At 33.1% G+C, this 17,591-nt stretch overlaps 1 protein-coding gene across 2 annotated transcripts; it reads right to left on the reverse strand.

The window, feature by feature from the left end:
• Nucleotides 1-5,438: 5,438 nt before the first annotated feature.
• Nucleotides 5,439-13,148, reverse strand: LOC141677803 (DEAD-box ATP-dependent RNA helicase 27-like). Of its 2 annotated transcripts, XM_074483872.1 has the most exons (13): nucleotides 12,701-13,147; nucleotides 11,875-12,060; nucleotides 9,974-10,159; nucleotides 8,976-9,059; nucleotides 8,727-8,768; nucleotides 8,356-8,424; nucleotides 7,977-8,276; nucleotides 7,613-7,651; nucleotides 7,361-7,465; nucleotides 6,817-6,885; nucleotides 6,602-6,727; nucleotides 5,696-5,886; nucleotides 5,439-5,586 (listed from the first exon to the last, which is right to left on the reverse strand). In XM_074483872.1, exons 1-12 carry the CDS (start codon nucleotides 13,061-13,063, stop codon nucleotides 5,728-5,730), a joined length of 1,728 nt encoding a protein of 575 aa, XP_074339973.1. In that variant the 5' UTR covers nucleotides 13,064-13,147; the 3' UTR covers nucleotides 5,439-5,586; nucleotides 5,696-5,727. The 2 variants fall into 2 exon arrangements, with proteins under 2 accessions (XP_074339973.1, XP_074339974.1); XM_074483873.1 differs by having other exon boundaries at nucleotides 5,439-5,886; nucleotides 12,701-13,148.
• Nucleotides 13,149-17,591: the final 4,443 nt, after the last annotated feature.

The following is a 17,591-nucleotide window of genomic DNA, read 5'->3' on the forward strand; positions in this document are numbered from 1 at the left end:
ACAATGCTGAGAAGTGGATTCAGTCATACCTTATGGTACTATGCAAGATTTGTTGGGGAGACTGAGGAAAGAATCTGATGCTGACAAGAGGGTGGCCAGATTGGAAACCAGAGTTCAGATCATTGAAGACTCTATGGTCACCATTCTTTAGAATCAACAAACTCAAACAAATCTACTCATGCAGCTGGCAAAAGCACAAGGCTTGACCCCTACCCTTGATGATAACAAAAAGGGGGAGAATAAAGGGAAAGGGGAAGGAGAGCCATCAACAACAGTTCAAATATCTCAAGTGCTAGTTCCTGCCATCACCACTTCTCCAACTATTCAAATCGAAGGAAAGCTTGATGGAATTGATCTAATCCAGATAGCAGCAGCTGAATTGCAAGTCAAAGAGCAAAGGAAGAAGATTGATGAAAAGATGCAACAAATTTTTGGTTCTACAACTTCTCAATCACAATCTGTGAAGCATAGCACAAAAGTGGAATCAATTATTATGGAGCTCAAGCCAGTAGGGAGGAATAAGGTTGGAGAGACTTCTTCCAAGAATCTGAAATCTATGGTTCTCAAGCCCAACAACAGATCCAATAAGGACTCTACAAAGAATCCTCTAAGCCTTGCTCAGATGAAAGGAGTGGATTTTTCTCTTCCAAAGCCTGATGAAGACAAGCTTTTGGGTAGAAGTATCACAAAGCACAAAGAGACCATGGATGTGGCTGTAAGGAGGAACATGGCTATTATCTTCAGAGAGGGAAAGAGCATATGTGTGATGCAAGGACATCCCAAATTCTCAATAGCCAAGAGGGAAGAAACCAGAAGGTTGAAGGAAGAAGCCAAACAGCTAAAGGCTGACAAAAGAGCACAAGCAAAGCTTGAAAAATAGCTAAAGTCAAGTCAGGCTGAAGAACAGAAAGAAATTGAAGACAAAAGTAAAGATGAAGCTATGGGGGACATGGTTGATACTGATATGGAAGATAGAAGTAAGGAAAGAGAAGAATGGCAGAAAGGGAACAGAAAGAAGGCCAATGCAAAGAGAAAGATGGTAGATAAGACTGAAAAAACCCAATCAAAATCCAAACCACTACCTTCTATTCCTGAACCCATTGTGCCTGACCCCTTCATGAACATTTATGGTGAAACAATCATTCCCAAGGAGGAACCAATTGATTGGGACACCATCAAATTGCCTACCTTCCTAACCTCTTCTCCACCATCAAAGAAGCAGAAAAGAAGAATCAAATCAACATCCTCTAAAGCCTCAATCAAATTCACACAGAAGCCTAAGCCTAAGCCTCAAGCCTCTAAGGATGATTATGTTCACATCTGTGACATAAAAGAATTTTCAGACATTGAACTCTATCTGGATGAGCTGGAGGAAGTAAGGGGAATAGCTGCCTACAGACAGCTACCAGAAAGACTAGTGTTCAAATATAAAAGGAGATGGGGAAAGAACTTGGCCTCTTTACAGAATTCTGAATGAAGGCTACTCTACCTTGATTAGAGTCTACTCAGCCATACAAAGGGATTCTGGCTTTACCAGGACTGCTAAGACTGAGATTCTCAACAAGATTGCCAACATAAGGAAAACTTAGAGGGAGCCCAATGCCTTGCCTAGAACATTACTCATTCAAGAAAGAGGAATTAAAGTTCACAAATCACCTCATTGGTTGATGGAGTTCAGAGACAACAAAGGAGTCAGAAGATTTTTCAGAATTGAAGATCAGCTCAAGATTGCCAGTAATGAAACTCTCAAGAATATGCAATCTAAGTTGGACATCAATGAAGAAGATGAAGCTGAATTCTACAGACAACTTCAACTTCAAATAGAGGAGAATTGCAGGAGGCTACGAAAGAAAACAAGGGATCAAAGGAAAAGAAATTAATCTGCTCAGGCTAAAGGAGCACCCTTGGAAACAATGTAATTCTTCAATTCCATCTCAGCATACACATTTTTGCAGCACTTTTGAATCTCTGCTATATTACAGTTTACATATTTGTCAAGTATTTTGTTATCATCAAGCTAAACCCAAATTTATGCCTACAGTTCTAGTAGACATAAATAGGGGGAGATTGTTAGGAATATGTGTATTAGTTTGATGATAACTTAAACAAAACACTTAAGTAGAAATCTAGTGTTTGTAGCCTCAACGGATAAGACCATCTTGGCTATCCGTTGAAGGAGTAGCTTTACTTAGCAATAAGTTTAGTATTGTAGCACATTTGATTCTCTGGATTCAAGTTGTAATTCTTAGATGTTGTAGGAAAGTATCAGTCATGTTGACTACTAGTGGATATGCAAATAGGAGGGCTAATTGTAAATATTTCATGCCTTGTAATTTTTTATAAGTGAAGAAGTATCAACTGATATTGAAGACCTTCAACGGATAAGAAACAAAACTTCAACGGATGTCTCTAATGCTTCAACGGATAATATCCATCAACGGATAAGTGCTTCAACGGATAAAGACTTCAACTGATAATGCATCAACGGATAAAGCTTCAACGGATGCTTAGTTCATTAGCAGTTGATAGTGACAATTCATAAGCTGACAGAGGCACATGGGTTGACAGAGACAAACTGGAATGTGGAAGCCTCTTGGAGGAATCAAGAAAATGCAGCATTTCCATTCTGGTACAAACAAGGAAGTATTCAAAGATTCACAGATTATCCTAGATTGCATTGGATAGAGAAATGAAGAAGAAACATGTGAAGAGCCTTTTTAATTGTATTTTACAGTTTTGTCTTCACTTGTAAACTTGGTGATATATAAACCAAGTAGCAGCTAGTAATTAGATATTAATTTTCCAGAGTTGTTTAGAAAAATTCAGAGAGAAAATCATCTAGTTTGTACTAGGAAGCAGTTGTGATTTAATTCTTTGAATCACAGATTTTCTGAAATAACACATCTCTGGTGGAACAACAAATCCACCAGAAAAGTTTTTAAGTTCTCTGTGTTCTTTACATTTGTGTTTGAATATATATCTGTTTGCATTGGCTTCAAGCAATTCACACACACTTGTTCTCAGAAACGCTTAGCCTTAGAAACTGCTCAAAACTTGAAAAAGTTTTGAGATTTACATTCAACCCCCCTTCTGTAAATCTCATTGTTAGTCCACTGGGAATAACATATAAAAATATTATTCCTATTTAAAAGTATTTTTAAAATAATATTATATGGAATATTATTCCCTCTCGCTCATTTTTTTACCATTTTATTTTTAAAATATCTCAGCCTTTTATTTATACTTTGTACAAATATTTTCTTTAATTCTTTTAAACTCGAGCCCCCCTAAACAATCGGGTGCGAGGGATGGAGTAATTATCTATTTATTTTAAAATATGCCATATGATTATAAATTACAAAAATGCTGAGCGCACAACTACATACTAAACATGGTATGTACATTTTGTTTGTATTTAGATTTTCTCTTTGTTACTAATCTAGAACTAGTGGAAAGTAAAAGATTGGTTCAGTTGACAGTAACAACACAGTCACATGCGTCGAGTGTATGCAAAAGGAATGTGGAAGCCTATTCAACTGAGTTTTAGTAAACAAAGAAGCATTGCAATTTCCATGCTATTATGAAGATATTCAAAGATGCTGGAATAGAGTAATGAAGCAGCATGGTATTAGACTTGATAGGTTTTGTTTTATTATCTTGTCTTATTATTTTGTAATCTTGGTCATATATAAACCAAGAAGTAGCAAATAAAATGAACACTAAGCAAGAAAATTCTCAGAGAAACATTTGTAAGCTGTATTATTAATATTTCTCTGAAAACTTAGTTGTTGATTTTTGTAAGCAGCTGTGAGTAAATCTTGCTACACAGAGTTCTCTTGATATAATATATATCTCTGGTGGATACATTCAAATTCACCAGAAAATTTTTAAAGACTTGTATTTTTAATTACTTGTATTTTTATTTTACTAACTTCTTATTCCGCACTCTGCAAATCAAACACTTATATATTATTAATATAGAACATTTTATAATTTGTGAAAAAGGTTCAAGAATTCCATTTAACCCCCTTCTGTAATTCTTGTTGCATTGTTAGGGACTAACAATTGGCATCCGAGCGAGCTCTTGATAAACAAAAAGTTTAAAGATCACAACAAAACAGCAAGATGAACAAGAAGGAGGTTGGAGTCAAGATCCTTTTCTGGACAAAGATAATTACCATCACTAGAAGGTAAAGATGCATCTTAATTTACTTTCTCAAGATGAGGCCTATGTAGATTGCATAGAAAGAGGCCCTCATGTACCAATGAGAGCTGCAACTGGAAATGAGTCATCTGTCCCCAAGCCAAGGTCATACTCCATACCTAATATTTACCGATTAATCCCTAATCGGTACCCAAATCGGTTAATACCGATTACCGATTTTTACAACCATGGTTGTAACTTGTAACTATTTTTTTTACAAAAATAATTAGTGGGGTCTAGTGCAGTAATATATTTCTTTTGGTATCATACTCCTATATTCAATATCAAATGTATTTTTTATATACAGAAATTAACAAAAAGACTTTAGAGGGTGTATATTGTTGTGGTTATGATTATCTCTTCTTTTCTTTCCTGTTATAAAAATATTATTCCTATTTAAAAGTATTTTTAAAATAATATTATAGGGAATATTATTCCCTCTCGCTCATTTTTTTACCATTTTATTTTAAAAATATCTCAGCCTTTTATTTATACTTTGTACAAATAATTTCTTTAATTCTTTTAAACTCGAGGCCCCCTAAACAATCGGGTGCGAGAGATGGAGTAATTATTTATTTATTCTAAAATATGGCATATGATTATAAATTACAAAAATGCCGAGCGCACAACTACATACCAAACATCGGTATGTACATTTTGTTTGTATTTAGATTTTCTCTTTGTTACTAATCTAGAACTAGTGGAAAGTAAAAGATTGGTTCATTTTGCTAGCTACGATGAATATTCACAGATTTTTAGCTGATTTCAGAGGGGTTGATTAAATAATTTGTTTCTTAATTTCATCCTTCTGAGGTATTATTAGGTATGCAGTAGTAAGAGTCCAAGAAACAATATGCTCCGTCCTGTTAAAATGAGTGGAATGAGATAACAAAATTTGTGAATAAAACAGTAGATATGCTCCCTATAGAGTTTAGACGCAATGAGATTGTGATGAGGGAAGAATATGAAGTACTGCTTTTCTGTAATCAATTTTGTAAAGAAGATGACTACAAAAGTAGGAAATAAACTCTAGTTTTATTCCGAAAATTTAACAGAAAGGAAGAAAATATTGACAGCATTCGGGCAAAATAAGATACACAGGGTTCAATTTCTAACCATAATAATAGATTATAGCCTTATGACATTATAATATTGTGGTTTGTATGTTTCATTTATATAGTCCTATAAATTTATGTAAACACTTGTGTACTATCAACATAGTAACATACTCATGTAGTGTACCCAGCAAACGAAACTGGTCAACCAATATTGCACAAGAGAAGCTCTCTCAATCCATATTACATAACAGGGAACAATTAACATTGTCATCGTCGTTTTTTGTACCGAGTGTTTGACATACATTTTACAGCATGAATACTAGCCTGTATAATTATAAATAAATTAGATAAAAATTAATAAAAAGAAAAGCTCAACGCAAAATTGGAACACAGCTCAGAGCTAGCTGCTATTGGATCATTTCTGGTGTCATACCTGTGTCACTGTCCATCTTCCCGGACTGGTCATCAATGGCCTGAACTTCTGTTCCCATATGGATTGCTACTGCTGAATCCATTTCGACTTCGTCCATCTTTTCGTTTTGTATTCCTGAATTTGGATGCACCACTGTCTATGTTAATACAGACCTTCGGAGGGCTATCAAAGCAAAATGAAGCTGCCACCCCCTGCAAAGAATTTATTAATTGGTCATTGGCTTGGGTGAGTATCCAAAAAAATCATTCACAAAATTTATGCAATAGAAATGAGATACTGAACAAACCGAAAACAGAATAGACATAAAGATCAACTTATCTCGCAATAAAGACTGGCAGATTATATAACTATTTGTTATGTATTCTAGTTATGTACTGCAGCAAAATTGCCATCCTGACTGGCACAAATAATTTGTGTATCCCTAGTTTGTAATTTTGGTGGATGAATTGAAATGCACCAATGGCTTTGTGCAGTTGATAATTAAAAATCATATGTACTTCCAATAGTACCACACCAAATTGAAGGATAAACCTATACACATAGTAATAAGTCCTCCCTCTGTCCTATAATAACTGGCGTTATATAAAATTTTAAAGTCAAACTGAGCTAACTTTGACCAATAATTATTAATTATTATTAGACATAAAAATTAAGAAAAAGATATATTTGATTTACTATTAAATAAAAATTTTAAATTTATAAAGTTATTAATAAATAATATAAAATTTGCAGTCAAACTTAAATGAGTTTGACTTTTAAAATTTGTATACCGCCAATAAATTCAGGACGGGGGGGTATTATCCAAGTAAATGATGAATTTGGAGACTCCCTGATCCTATTTTCACATCCCTAACATGTAGATGAACAGCTGAAAATGAGACTGCATCAGTAAGTACTAAGAGTCACCTGCAGATCAAGGCGGTGAACATTAAAGATGTCCTTGCTAGAATGTGAATTGTATGCTAATACATAAGATCTATATGCTTCTTTAGCAGACTTGTTCAGATAATAATTGTTAGAGACCAACTTTTCCTGCACATATAAAAAGAAGTTAATTGTACAAGGCACCAAGGTGTACACAATTACAAGGAAAATAATAATTATATACACATGCAAGTTACCAGATGAGATTGCACATTAGCCAGCTTCTTTTCAGGAAATTCATACTCTTTTACAGGCACCTTAGCTGCCTGAAAATTCAATGTAATATTCAAATAATATGGATATTTACAAATTTTATTTAAACAATTTAGTAAACAGCATTTGAGTTTAAAAGCTTTTTAGAAGAACATAGCTGTTTAGCATACACTTTTATGATGGCTATTTAGTTCATCGCTGTGTTATGAACTTCTGTAATCAAAACCAGTCATCTTTTATATAATAACCCACATCAAATTTATATTCAAACAAACCAAGAAACAATGCGTTTGGACGATTTGTACTAGCTTGAATGATCTTAACTGTTGCAAATAATATTATAGTACTTGAAAAAAGAAATTGTCATGGGCCCCACCTAGAAACCTAATAATACAAGATAAACAAAAAATGTCGATGAAAATAGCAAGACTCTATTATCAGAACTAGTAACATTTGTGTTTGTTAGTGTTGGATCATTATTATATGTCCTCTATTAATGTATTGCTAACCCATGAATCTATGCAAGACCTTAAGATGGCTGAGGAACTGCAACTCTTCTGGTGTCAGGAAAAGCAGGGCATTTCCTTTTGAACCTTCACCACGAGCTGTTCGACCAACTCTATGCACATATTCCTGAATTAGGTATCAAAAGCATGTTTAACAAGGTGAAAATTAGATGTTTAACAAGATGCAATGATAGTATCCATATTTTCATTTATAACATGAAAACTAAAGCAACAAGTACAAGTGTACAACAATTAATAAAAAATTGATCAACACCTTACGATCATCTGGCGGATCGTACTGAATAATCCAGTCCTACAATCAATGTAAAACACAAATTAGCATTCAGTAACATAGTGGTTCTGTTCCTATAGTCAGAGAGAGATGCACTAAAAGGGTAAATCCTCGTCTCACGATGATAATGGAGCACCATGAAATACAGCACTTCAACAATTACTCAAAAAATATTGCTATCCATATATACAAGACTAGAGTGTAGTTCTATACGCATAGTAAATTTGTAATGAACTAGTATCTCAATTTCAAAATAAAACTATTAACTCTACTTAGTATTACTTCTTAATTCATACAACCTGTCGAATTCAAACTCCATAAGCAAAAATATTAAAGAATCACATACCACAGAGGGAATATCAAGACCACGAGCAGCAACATTGGTACACAACAACATTCCTTTCTCTGCTTTACAGAAGTCAAAGAAAGTAGTAGTTCGTTTCTGCTGCTTTTGCTGTCCATGAATGTCGAAGCAATCCACGTGAATGTACTTCAGCAGTTCTGAATGAAATTTAACAGAGTCGACTGAAGAAAAGAAAACCATCACTTTCTGGGATTGATGTCGCTTTAGGAATGAATAGAGTACGATAAATCTCTTGGCACATGGCACAACACAATAGCCTTGCTCCAGTCCTTCGTTAGTGACCTAAAGATCATTACTTGACATTCATGACCAAACAACAGTTTATTTAATAATCATGTGTTGAGTAAGATAATTTGTTTACCCAATTCCTTTCATCGTCTACACCAACGTAGACAGGATCTTTCAAGGATAAGCATGCAAGATCGGCAACCTGGAAAAGACAAAAAGAAGACATCGTGATAACAAAATTTGGGTTGTGCGTGTGATACTGTGATATTTAAAAGAATGCATTTGAAATTTGAATCCAACACATATTACAGTAAAAGTGGCTATGTGCAATACAATACAAGAATTAAGGACTGTGCAGTGCCCGAGTGGTGGCAAAGCACTCCTAGCTAGTGCTAGAAGAGCCCCCCTCCCCTACCAAATATATATCAACTACCAAAAAAAGTGCAATATAGCAAGGACCTAGGTAGAGTATAAAAGACTCTGCGGGATTTATATATCCAATACCTTCTCAGTCTGGGTAGCAGAGAAAAGAGCTGCTTGCCTCTCCTGCAATTCAAGTAACAGATAATCTTAGAGACTAAAGGACAAGTAACGTTAGTTGAGCACTTTCTTCAAATACTACGAAGAGTTTACCGAAACTGCTAGAGTGAAACACAACAAGGCAAATAACATTCTGTAAACATCAAAATAATTGTAACATGAAACATAATATCAGATTTTTGTATAAATTACAAGGATGCCATGAACTAAGACCTTGGGTAAAATTTTAATTATTTGCTTCATTTCTTCTTCAAAGTTTGCTTCCAAAATTCTGTCAGCTTCATCAATTGTCAAACACTGCAACATCCAAAATACGACTGATAAAATAGGCTAATCTGTAATATATGAACAGCCATAAATAAAAAATAGCAATGTTGAAGGAGACATGCTTGAGAATTAATTGAATCAAATGCAGGTGATGCTTCTAAAGCTTTTGAAGTGGCAAAATATGAATATAAATACTGCAGTACAGGGCATTACAGTTTTCTTAGCTCCCGATTCACAGCATTCAACAGAATGGGAAAGTCACTAGGTTATAGACACTTCTACTTATATCGAAAGTCGAAACTGAAGTGCTAATCTAACTCTCAAATCCCAAGATCATAGTTATATTAATTATATTTTCTCAATTTCAGTATATGACAGAGTTTATCTACTTGATGTGACTTTCAGACAGGTATTTTTTTAGGAAATAGCGCAATAGCTATACCAGCTGACATGATTAAAATATCACCAATCTACCATTTCAATATACATTTCTATAGCATGATGACCATATAGTAGAACAGGTTCAATTAATAACAATATCCACAGCCAGAGGCGAGAACAAATGAAGATGTAATTCCAACATAAGAGGGGGAAATGTACACCAAACAAACTATCAAATTATTAAGTAAAAAAAATGTCTTGTTACATGTTTCAGACAGACCACTTAGTCTGCAAATGCATAATGACTCAATCTACACATCTATATAATCGCATTCTCATCATCCTCTTAGTTGTTCTTAAAGCTAACAGAATATCTAGGAGAAACTAAAACTAAAAATCCCTCCATATTTTCACCAACTTTTCTGCCATGTTGTCCTAATTACATTGAGTTGAAATGAGCGTATATTGGTCTTGATGAACTTGGTAGCACAAGAGAGGCATATAATCCATCAAGGTTTGCTTATATGAAAGTTTAGTGTGGTAAAAATGATAGCCAGGGATACCTTTAGACGATTGTATATAAACCCCTTGGTGTTTTGAAGATGATCAAGAAGTCGCCCAGGGGTTGCTACCAATAAATTAACTCCTTTAGCTAGTCGCTCTGCCTCGGTCTTCCTTGCTGAACCACCAATGACCAACCCGTGAGTCTGAGAATGATACTTTAGAAGTTCCTTTGCAACTGCATGTGTCTGCAATTTTTAAACATTAGTTTAATTAGATGAGTTAGTTGATAATGTCAGCCAAAACTTGAAATATCAGTAGTCAAAAGCCAGTAGATAAATAAAACATCACATGAGTGAAATTAATTAACATTTCTAGTATTGTGCTAAATTTGGAATATAAATTGTATAACATAACACAATGTAGAAGCATAATCTATCTTCCATATTTCTAGAAAGTCGATGAATATCTATATTACAAGGAATTGTTTATGCCATACCAGAAGAAATAAATCTTGAATGATATAAATGATCTTTTCTGTTAGGAATAAAACTCGATTGGCTTATAAATAATCGTTCATTCATTTAGATTGTTTGGTTACCGTATCTTTTTAAGCTAAAAGAAACGAATTATATACCTTAATTTGAAAGGAAAAAAGGAAGAATCTGAATGGTTCATTTCAAAATTTTCTGAACAATTCTGCAATATTATTCAATCAACACGGACCATTCATATTTTAACACACACCTCGTTAGTCAGGTTAAGTACGTGTGAAGTCAACTACATTTTACTTGCTCCTATTTATATAGAAGTATCAGTATAGAGAATGTAATGTTATATTTTTGTAACTCAAACTTGGTACCAAGTCTCTCTTTCCAAATGCTTTTTTCTCTAAGCTCTGCTCTTCCTCTACAAATTTGTGCAAATCTATCTATGATTCTCTGTTTATATACTCAGTAACCAAACAATTTTTGGTGCTAATATTTTGTACAATTTTTTTTAAGCCACTACACTCACATATCACACTCAAAACTCACATCTGATTCACCAGATAACTGGATTTATCTCAAAATCCATTAAATCAACTTTGATTCACCTTCAAATCATTATTAATAGCTTTCTTTGGACCAGGCGCATCTCATTTTGTTGGAATCATTCAATCCAGATTCAACTCACAGAAAAAAGGATATCTTGGTGCTGATACTGTCTTTACTTAGTAAAGTCTGAAAAATCAGAAAAATTAGGAGACTAGCTGATTCAATTTTAATCTGTCTATAGAGTTCCTGAAGTTTACTATATCTAGAAAATCTTTCTCGTGTTCATTTAAAGTGTGAATGCAATTAGTTCTTTATAGAAATCAAAGAGAAGTATATGATAATAAGGTGGACAAACTTTGGCTCAATTATAGTAAAAATTACATGTGTAAGAAGAAGCATTAGGATGAGTACGAAACTGTGACCAATACAACAGAATTTATGGTTTACGGAAAAGCAAACTATGCTTGCCGCTCAGCAACTTGAGGGAATTCCAAATCATGGTACAAATCATATGTTATAAAAAACAAAGAATTTGGATAGACCAGAATTTAAAGCAGGCTTTCTGCTGTCCAAATTTTGGTACATGTCCTCTAACTTGGTGCTTATAAAGTTTTTAAAAATACTCGCTCAAACTGAATGTTTCTCGGTGAGAGAAACACAGAAGAGTCTGGTAATGCTTCAAACAGATGTCATAAACAATAATTGATGGATTTAGTAAAGAAAGATTTCGCCTAGTAATTAAATGATATTCAATAGAGATAGTAATTTATTGAAAAACCATAAACAACATGTAGTGATGATCCTTAAAAGTAAGTTTGCAGGTTTTGAATTTAAAACTCTCAGGAAAATCGTTACAAGGATCTCCAACTTAAAAGTGTAGTTAACAACAATTTTAAATTTACTTTGATGAGAGTTGAGGACTATACCTGTATGGCAAGTTCCCTAGTTGGGCAAATGATGATAACACCCGTTCCATTCCGAGGAGCAAAATGAAGCTGATAAAGCAACTCAACTGCTGGTACTAAAAAGGCAAGTGTCTTCCCGGAACCTGTCCTCGCAGCACCAAGAACATCTATGCCTTTAATAAGAAGTGGCAAAGATCTAGCTTGAATCTGCAATTGCATATAGTTTTACTTGAGAAAGGCAGGTCCATACACAAGAAAGTAATTGCTTTATAAATGTTTTATGTACTATTAAATCAGAAGTACTGCTTGCTGGATGAAGGACAGTATAAACACTCAATTACTCAAAAGCCACAGATGTTATCAGCAAAACAAATATTATTATCAAACAGTTGTCTCTGTCTAAATAGCTAAACTTTATAGTTCCAATCTCAAGATCCTGGTTTCCTATATTAGGGAAAAATTAACAATATTCATCAGTTAGAAAATAGATCTTTCTTCAGTCTTATAGAATATTGGTTACTGAAATTCGCGAAACCCCGAACTATTACTTGTAACAACAATATACGAGTATCACAAAACCTATAAGGCGGTGGCAATCAAGTAATCTTGAAATTTAATACATGCTTGTCATAATCCATCTATATAGGCATTACCCTAAAAATATTTTTTATATTAGATAAAAAGGTGCGTAAATCTTATACAAATCAGCACCATGGGTAACTTACTGATTACATAAACTAAGTAACAAAAAGATGAAAACTTTACTATCAAATTCATCATTTTCACAAACAGTTAAAACCAAAAGTGTATTACAAAACATAAGAAAAAAGGTATTACTGTTTGATACCTCAGTAGTGTAATGAAAACCCATATCTTTAATTGCTTTCATGGTAGGTTCAGACAAACTCATCGACTCAAACATCACACTGCTCATAATCCCACTCCCACTTTTCACCTTCTTCTTCTTAATCTTCTTCTCCTCTTCAACCTCATCCCCTTGTTCAACCTCATTATCGTGCTCAACCTCTTTCGTTCCCACGAATTCTTTTTCCTCACCCCCACTTTCTCCCTTTTCATTCATCTCCCCGGAACACAATTTCTCATCCTCTTTCTTACCTCTCTTCCTCTTACGTTTCTTCTTCACACTCTCATATCCTAGTTTAGGGTTCTGGGTTGGGTTCGTATCAGGAATTATCTCATTATTGGCCATGTAATCTAACTATCTAGTTCAGCATGTATGTGTATGTTACACACTTTGTTAATTAAAATTTACAAACATATACACAGGCTATTTATTACAGGAGAGCACCTTCAACCCTAACAACATTAGAAATAATTATTGTGTATTGTCTTTTAACCACATTTTAAAATATTAAATTGTATATTTATTATAATTTTGTATTAATTTATTTGGCATTTTATCATTTTAATTTTGTATTTTCATATTTTGAGTTTTAGAAATAACTAGGTTTAGACCCTGCGATGCAGAGGATAATTTATAAATAATTTTATAATATTTTTATAATTTTAAAATTTTCTTTTAAAAAATGTTATGTTTATTAATTTAGTCTTATAATTTGATTTATTTAATTTTAATGGTAATTTATTTTTAAACATGTCAAGAAATATATATCTTTTCAAGTCCTTTTATATTTGTTAACTTATTTACAACTATATTTTTGCAAAATATTAATTTTAATAAATCTAAATATCTACTTTTTGTATAACTTCACATTATATTTGTTAATATTTTTTAAATTTTTTAGAATTAGCATTAAAAATATATGTGTAAGTGAAATTTGTAACAAAAAAATTAATGTCACCTTAAAGGTTTTATTTGATAATATGTCTATGTGTTGATTATTATTTTACCAAAAAATAGTGTAATAAAATTTATTTTTACATATTTATTATTAATATTTTCTCTTATTTATATCTTTATAAATTATTTTGTATATAATATATCTTCAAATATGTCAAGTAATATATAATATAGTTTCAAATTTTTTATATTTGTTTTGTAGTGGTTATGTTATGGTTATTATATTTTATATATCAATATGTTACATTTTTTTTTGTTTTCATGTTAATTTGGTTCTCTACATTTTAGTATTTTTTTTGGAATTTATATTTATTTATGTATTAGATATTTTTATTCATATTAATATTTTGAATATTATAATAGTTTAACTTTAGTTAATTTATCATTATTGTCAATACTTACATATTAAAAATGTATTAGAAACAATTAGAGTTTATTGTGAAAATTATCTAAATGTGTTTCTTATTTTATATAAAAATAAAATTATCTATTCGAAAATATTTTAAATCAAACTAATGAAATTACACCTAGAGGGGGGTGAATAGGTGATTATAGTTAATTAGGATTACTTTTAAAATTTACCCGAAAATAGCTTACTGAGATTTTACCAACAGAACTATAATCTGACAATGATAGTAAGCTGATATGACTAAATGCAATGCAGAAAATAATGTGCAGTAAAGTAAATAGAACACACAAGAATTTTAGCCAGGTTCGACCCCTAAGCCCCTATGGTCTACGTCCTGGTCCCTTACCAACTTGTTAATAGAATATATTATTGATCAATGAAGGTTACAAGTACATGATACAACAATATATCTCCCTTTATCCCTGCTGATAATGGCTTGCTGAAACCTGTTTAAGAACCTGCTCTCTAAGTACTATACTACCCCGTAGTACAAACTCCTCTAGCAAGTACCACTAAACCCTTGTTTCCCTAGCCAATTTATCCAACAACTAATCAATACAATTTGAACAATACAAATCAATGATAAAGTTTACAACTCAAACTATAAACTCTCTCTAAGATGAAACACGTGTATATAATTAGAGCTCGAGAGTATTTTAGAAACAATAAAGATCAGGAGTTGTATGTGTTCTTGCTTACAAATTTTTCAGTCATCAAAACTGCAAGAAACCACATATATATATAACAATACATTAACATTTGAAAACAGCCTCAACAAATTACAACGGCTAGAATCCAATTCTACCGTGTAAGATCGTTGGGATGGTTTTCCAACGTTCATGTGTACGTTAGATTGAAGAGAAACATAGAAGTCCAACGTTCAGAAAATATCTCTTCTATTTAGTAGAGGATAAAACATTTTAATCAGAAGATAGAAGAAAGAGTTTGAAAGAGAAACAAACTCCTATTCTTTAGGAAATCAATTTGAATGATTAAAAACATTTTATAAAAGAACTCTATATATATCATGCACGTATATTATATTAGAGAAGTCCTTACAACTGATATATATGAAGATTCTATAAAATCTCCATGAAATTCGACTTCCTTGTTGAATCTGGACTGTGCATCTTGGCTTGCTGTTATTCTGACATAGTTGATCATAGCTTGCTGAAATAGATTACTGTCTTATGATAGCTTGCTGTCATGATACTTAAACAGCAATGGCATTAAGCTGTTATATCCTGCAAACATTCTCAAATAACAACATGATGGCTTGCTGTGTTGTGATCATCAAAACTAAGGAGTTACAATCTCCCCCTTTTTGATGATTACACACATTTAAGAGAATTATAAAACTCCCCCTAAATCTATGCATATCTCAAAATATAAAATAAAACTAAAGATATCACAATTAGCATAATAAGCTTCTAAATATAAAAACAATTAAACATATTTCAAATATTAGAAGCATCAGCATAACCAAGTCTTAAACCAAAACATCCATCAACAAGTTTTACCACACCAAATAAACAGATTAAAATCAAATCAAGTACCAGACCAGATGCAGCAAGTCTTAAAAAAAACCACAGATACTTCAACAAAAACTAAATCACTTAAAAGAAATTAAATTCTCCTAAGTTCTCCCCCTTATATCATCAAAAATAGATTAGTCATCCTGAGCAGAATTGACAGCTGCATCCTCTTTTGGTGAAAGAAACTCATCTTGCTTCTCCTGTTGTTCCAAGTCTTCAGCAGCATCCACAAGATCATCCAAGCCAGTGTCTAAATCTGCATTTGACTGAGAAGCTGAAGGTTTCTGAACAGACATGAAGTTTAGCAAAATATCCTTTAAACCCTTAACCTCTGTCTTGAGCTGGTTGATTTGCTCAGTAGTGGCAGCAACATGACCAAACAACAAGGTATTATCATCTTGAATACCTTTTAGCAGCTGCATCATCTCAGCAGTTGGAGTAAAAGATGAAGGCTCAGCTACAGCAAGAGACTCAGGAACAATGGTAGGCAAAATCCTAACTAACTCTCCATTGTCAATTTGTAAATTTGACTGAGCTAACACTTTAGCATCCAAAACTTCTTTAACACTCACCTTAAAAGCACTCTTAAGTTCAATCTTAAAGAATTCAAATACCTTGGTAAGCATTAAACCATAAGGAAGTCCAATCTTATTCTGATTAACAGCAGCAATCATATTCTTTAAAACCAGATTTGCTAGATCAAAAGCCCTACCAGCTAGAAGCATAGAAACCAGAGTAACATCTTGACAACTAAAGGTTGATTTATTCCCACCCCTAGGACAAACATTAGCCCTACAGATTTTAAACAACAAATGTGTCATAGGAGATACTTGAGTAGTGGAAGGGGGCTGAGGGTTTTCTTCAATATTATCAACAGATCCTAATAACAACTTAAACTGATCCATCACAGAGAAATCAGGGAACGACACATATCCTTTTCCAGTAAAAATATCAATCTCAGAGGGATTCTCAAACTTGATAATAGAACTTAAAATGGGAGGATTAAGCCTAATTTTCTTGTCATGCACAGTGGTAATACAGTTCCCATACTTATCTTCAATCAAATTTGCATAAAATTCATGAATTAAATCAGGATAGTAGACCTTAGGCATTTCGATGATAAAAGAATCCATACCCAAATTCTGAAACAAAAGTAAGGCTCCGGAGTTTTGAAAAAGCTTACCAACAATCGGGATACCAGGGATAATAGGACGAACATCCAAAGCATATTCAGTGAATCGTTGTTGGAGATCAGGAGAATCAAATGCCAAAGATTGCTTGAGTTTCTTCGAATCAGGGGTGTGAGAGACTTCTTCATCGCTCTCGTGACCCAAATCGACCACTGCAGTATCCATCTTCGAGGAAGTACGCTTGCCCAGAATACCAGAATTTCTAGTAGTACGAACCATTTTGAGTGGAACTGAACTGGTGATCTTGATTGAATGAAGTGGTGGTAGATAGAGAAAGCTAAGTCGCGGTGAAATAAAACCTTAACCCGTGCTCTTTTAATGATATTTAGGGGAGAGTTTAGGATAAAAAATTAAAAACAAATTATACATATCCTGAAATCTAACACTTATCATTAAAACAGTTTAAATCTATCTAAAACACCACATTTAGCATTTTTATCATTTAACAATTAAATCAGCAAATCATGCAAATATTTAAACATAATTAAACAGATAGTGACATATAAAACAAAATTAATCACAAAAATATCATTTAAATAACCAATCATAGTAAGCTAACATGAAAAATGATAGTAAGCTAACATTACCAAATTTCCAAAGATAGCTTGCTATTATACACTGCACATGCCAAGTTCCCTTCGAATGGTAGAAAATCTTGCTTCGCCAAGGGGTTTTGTAAAGATATCTGCCAATTGATATTCAGTAGGTACAAAAACTAATTCAATCTTACCTTTGGCAGCATTATCTCTCAAGAAATGGTGACGAACATCAATATGCTTTGT

The sequence above is a fragment of the Apium graveolens genome, chromosome 8 (genome assembly GCF_009905375.1).
Source record: "Apium graveolens cultivar Ventura chromosome 8, ASM990537v1, whole genome shotgun sequence".
In the NCBI taxonomy this organism is placed as follows: domain Eukaryota; kingdom Viridiplantae; phylum Streptophyta; class Magnoliopsida; order Apiales; family Apiaceae; genus Apium; species Apium graveolens.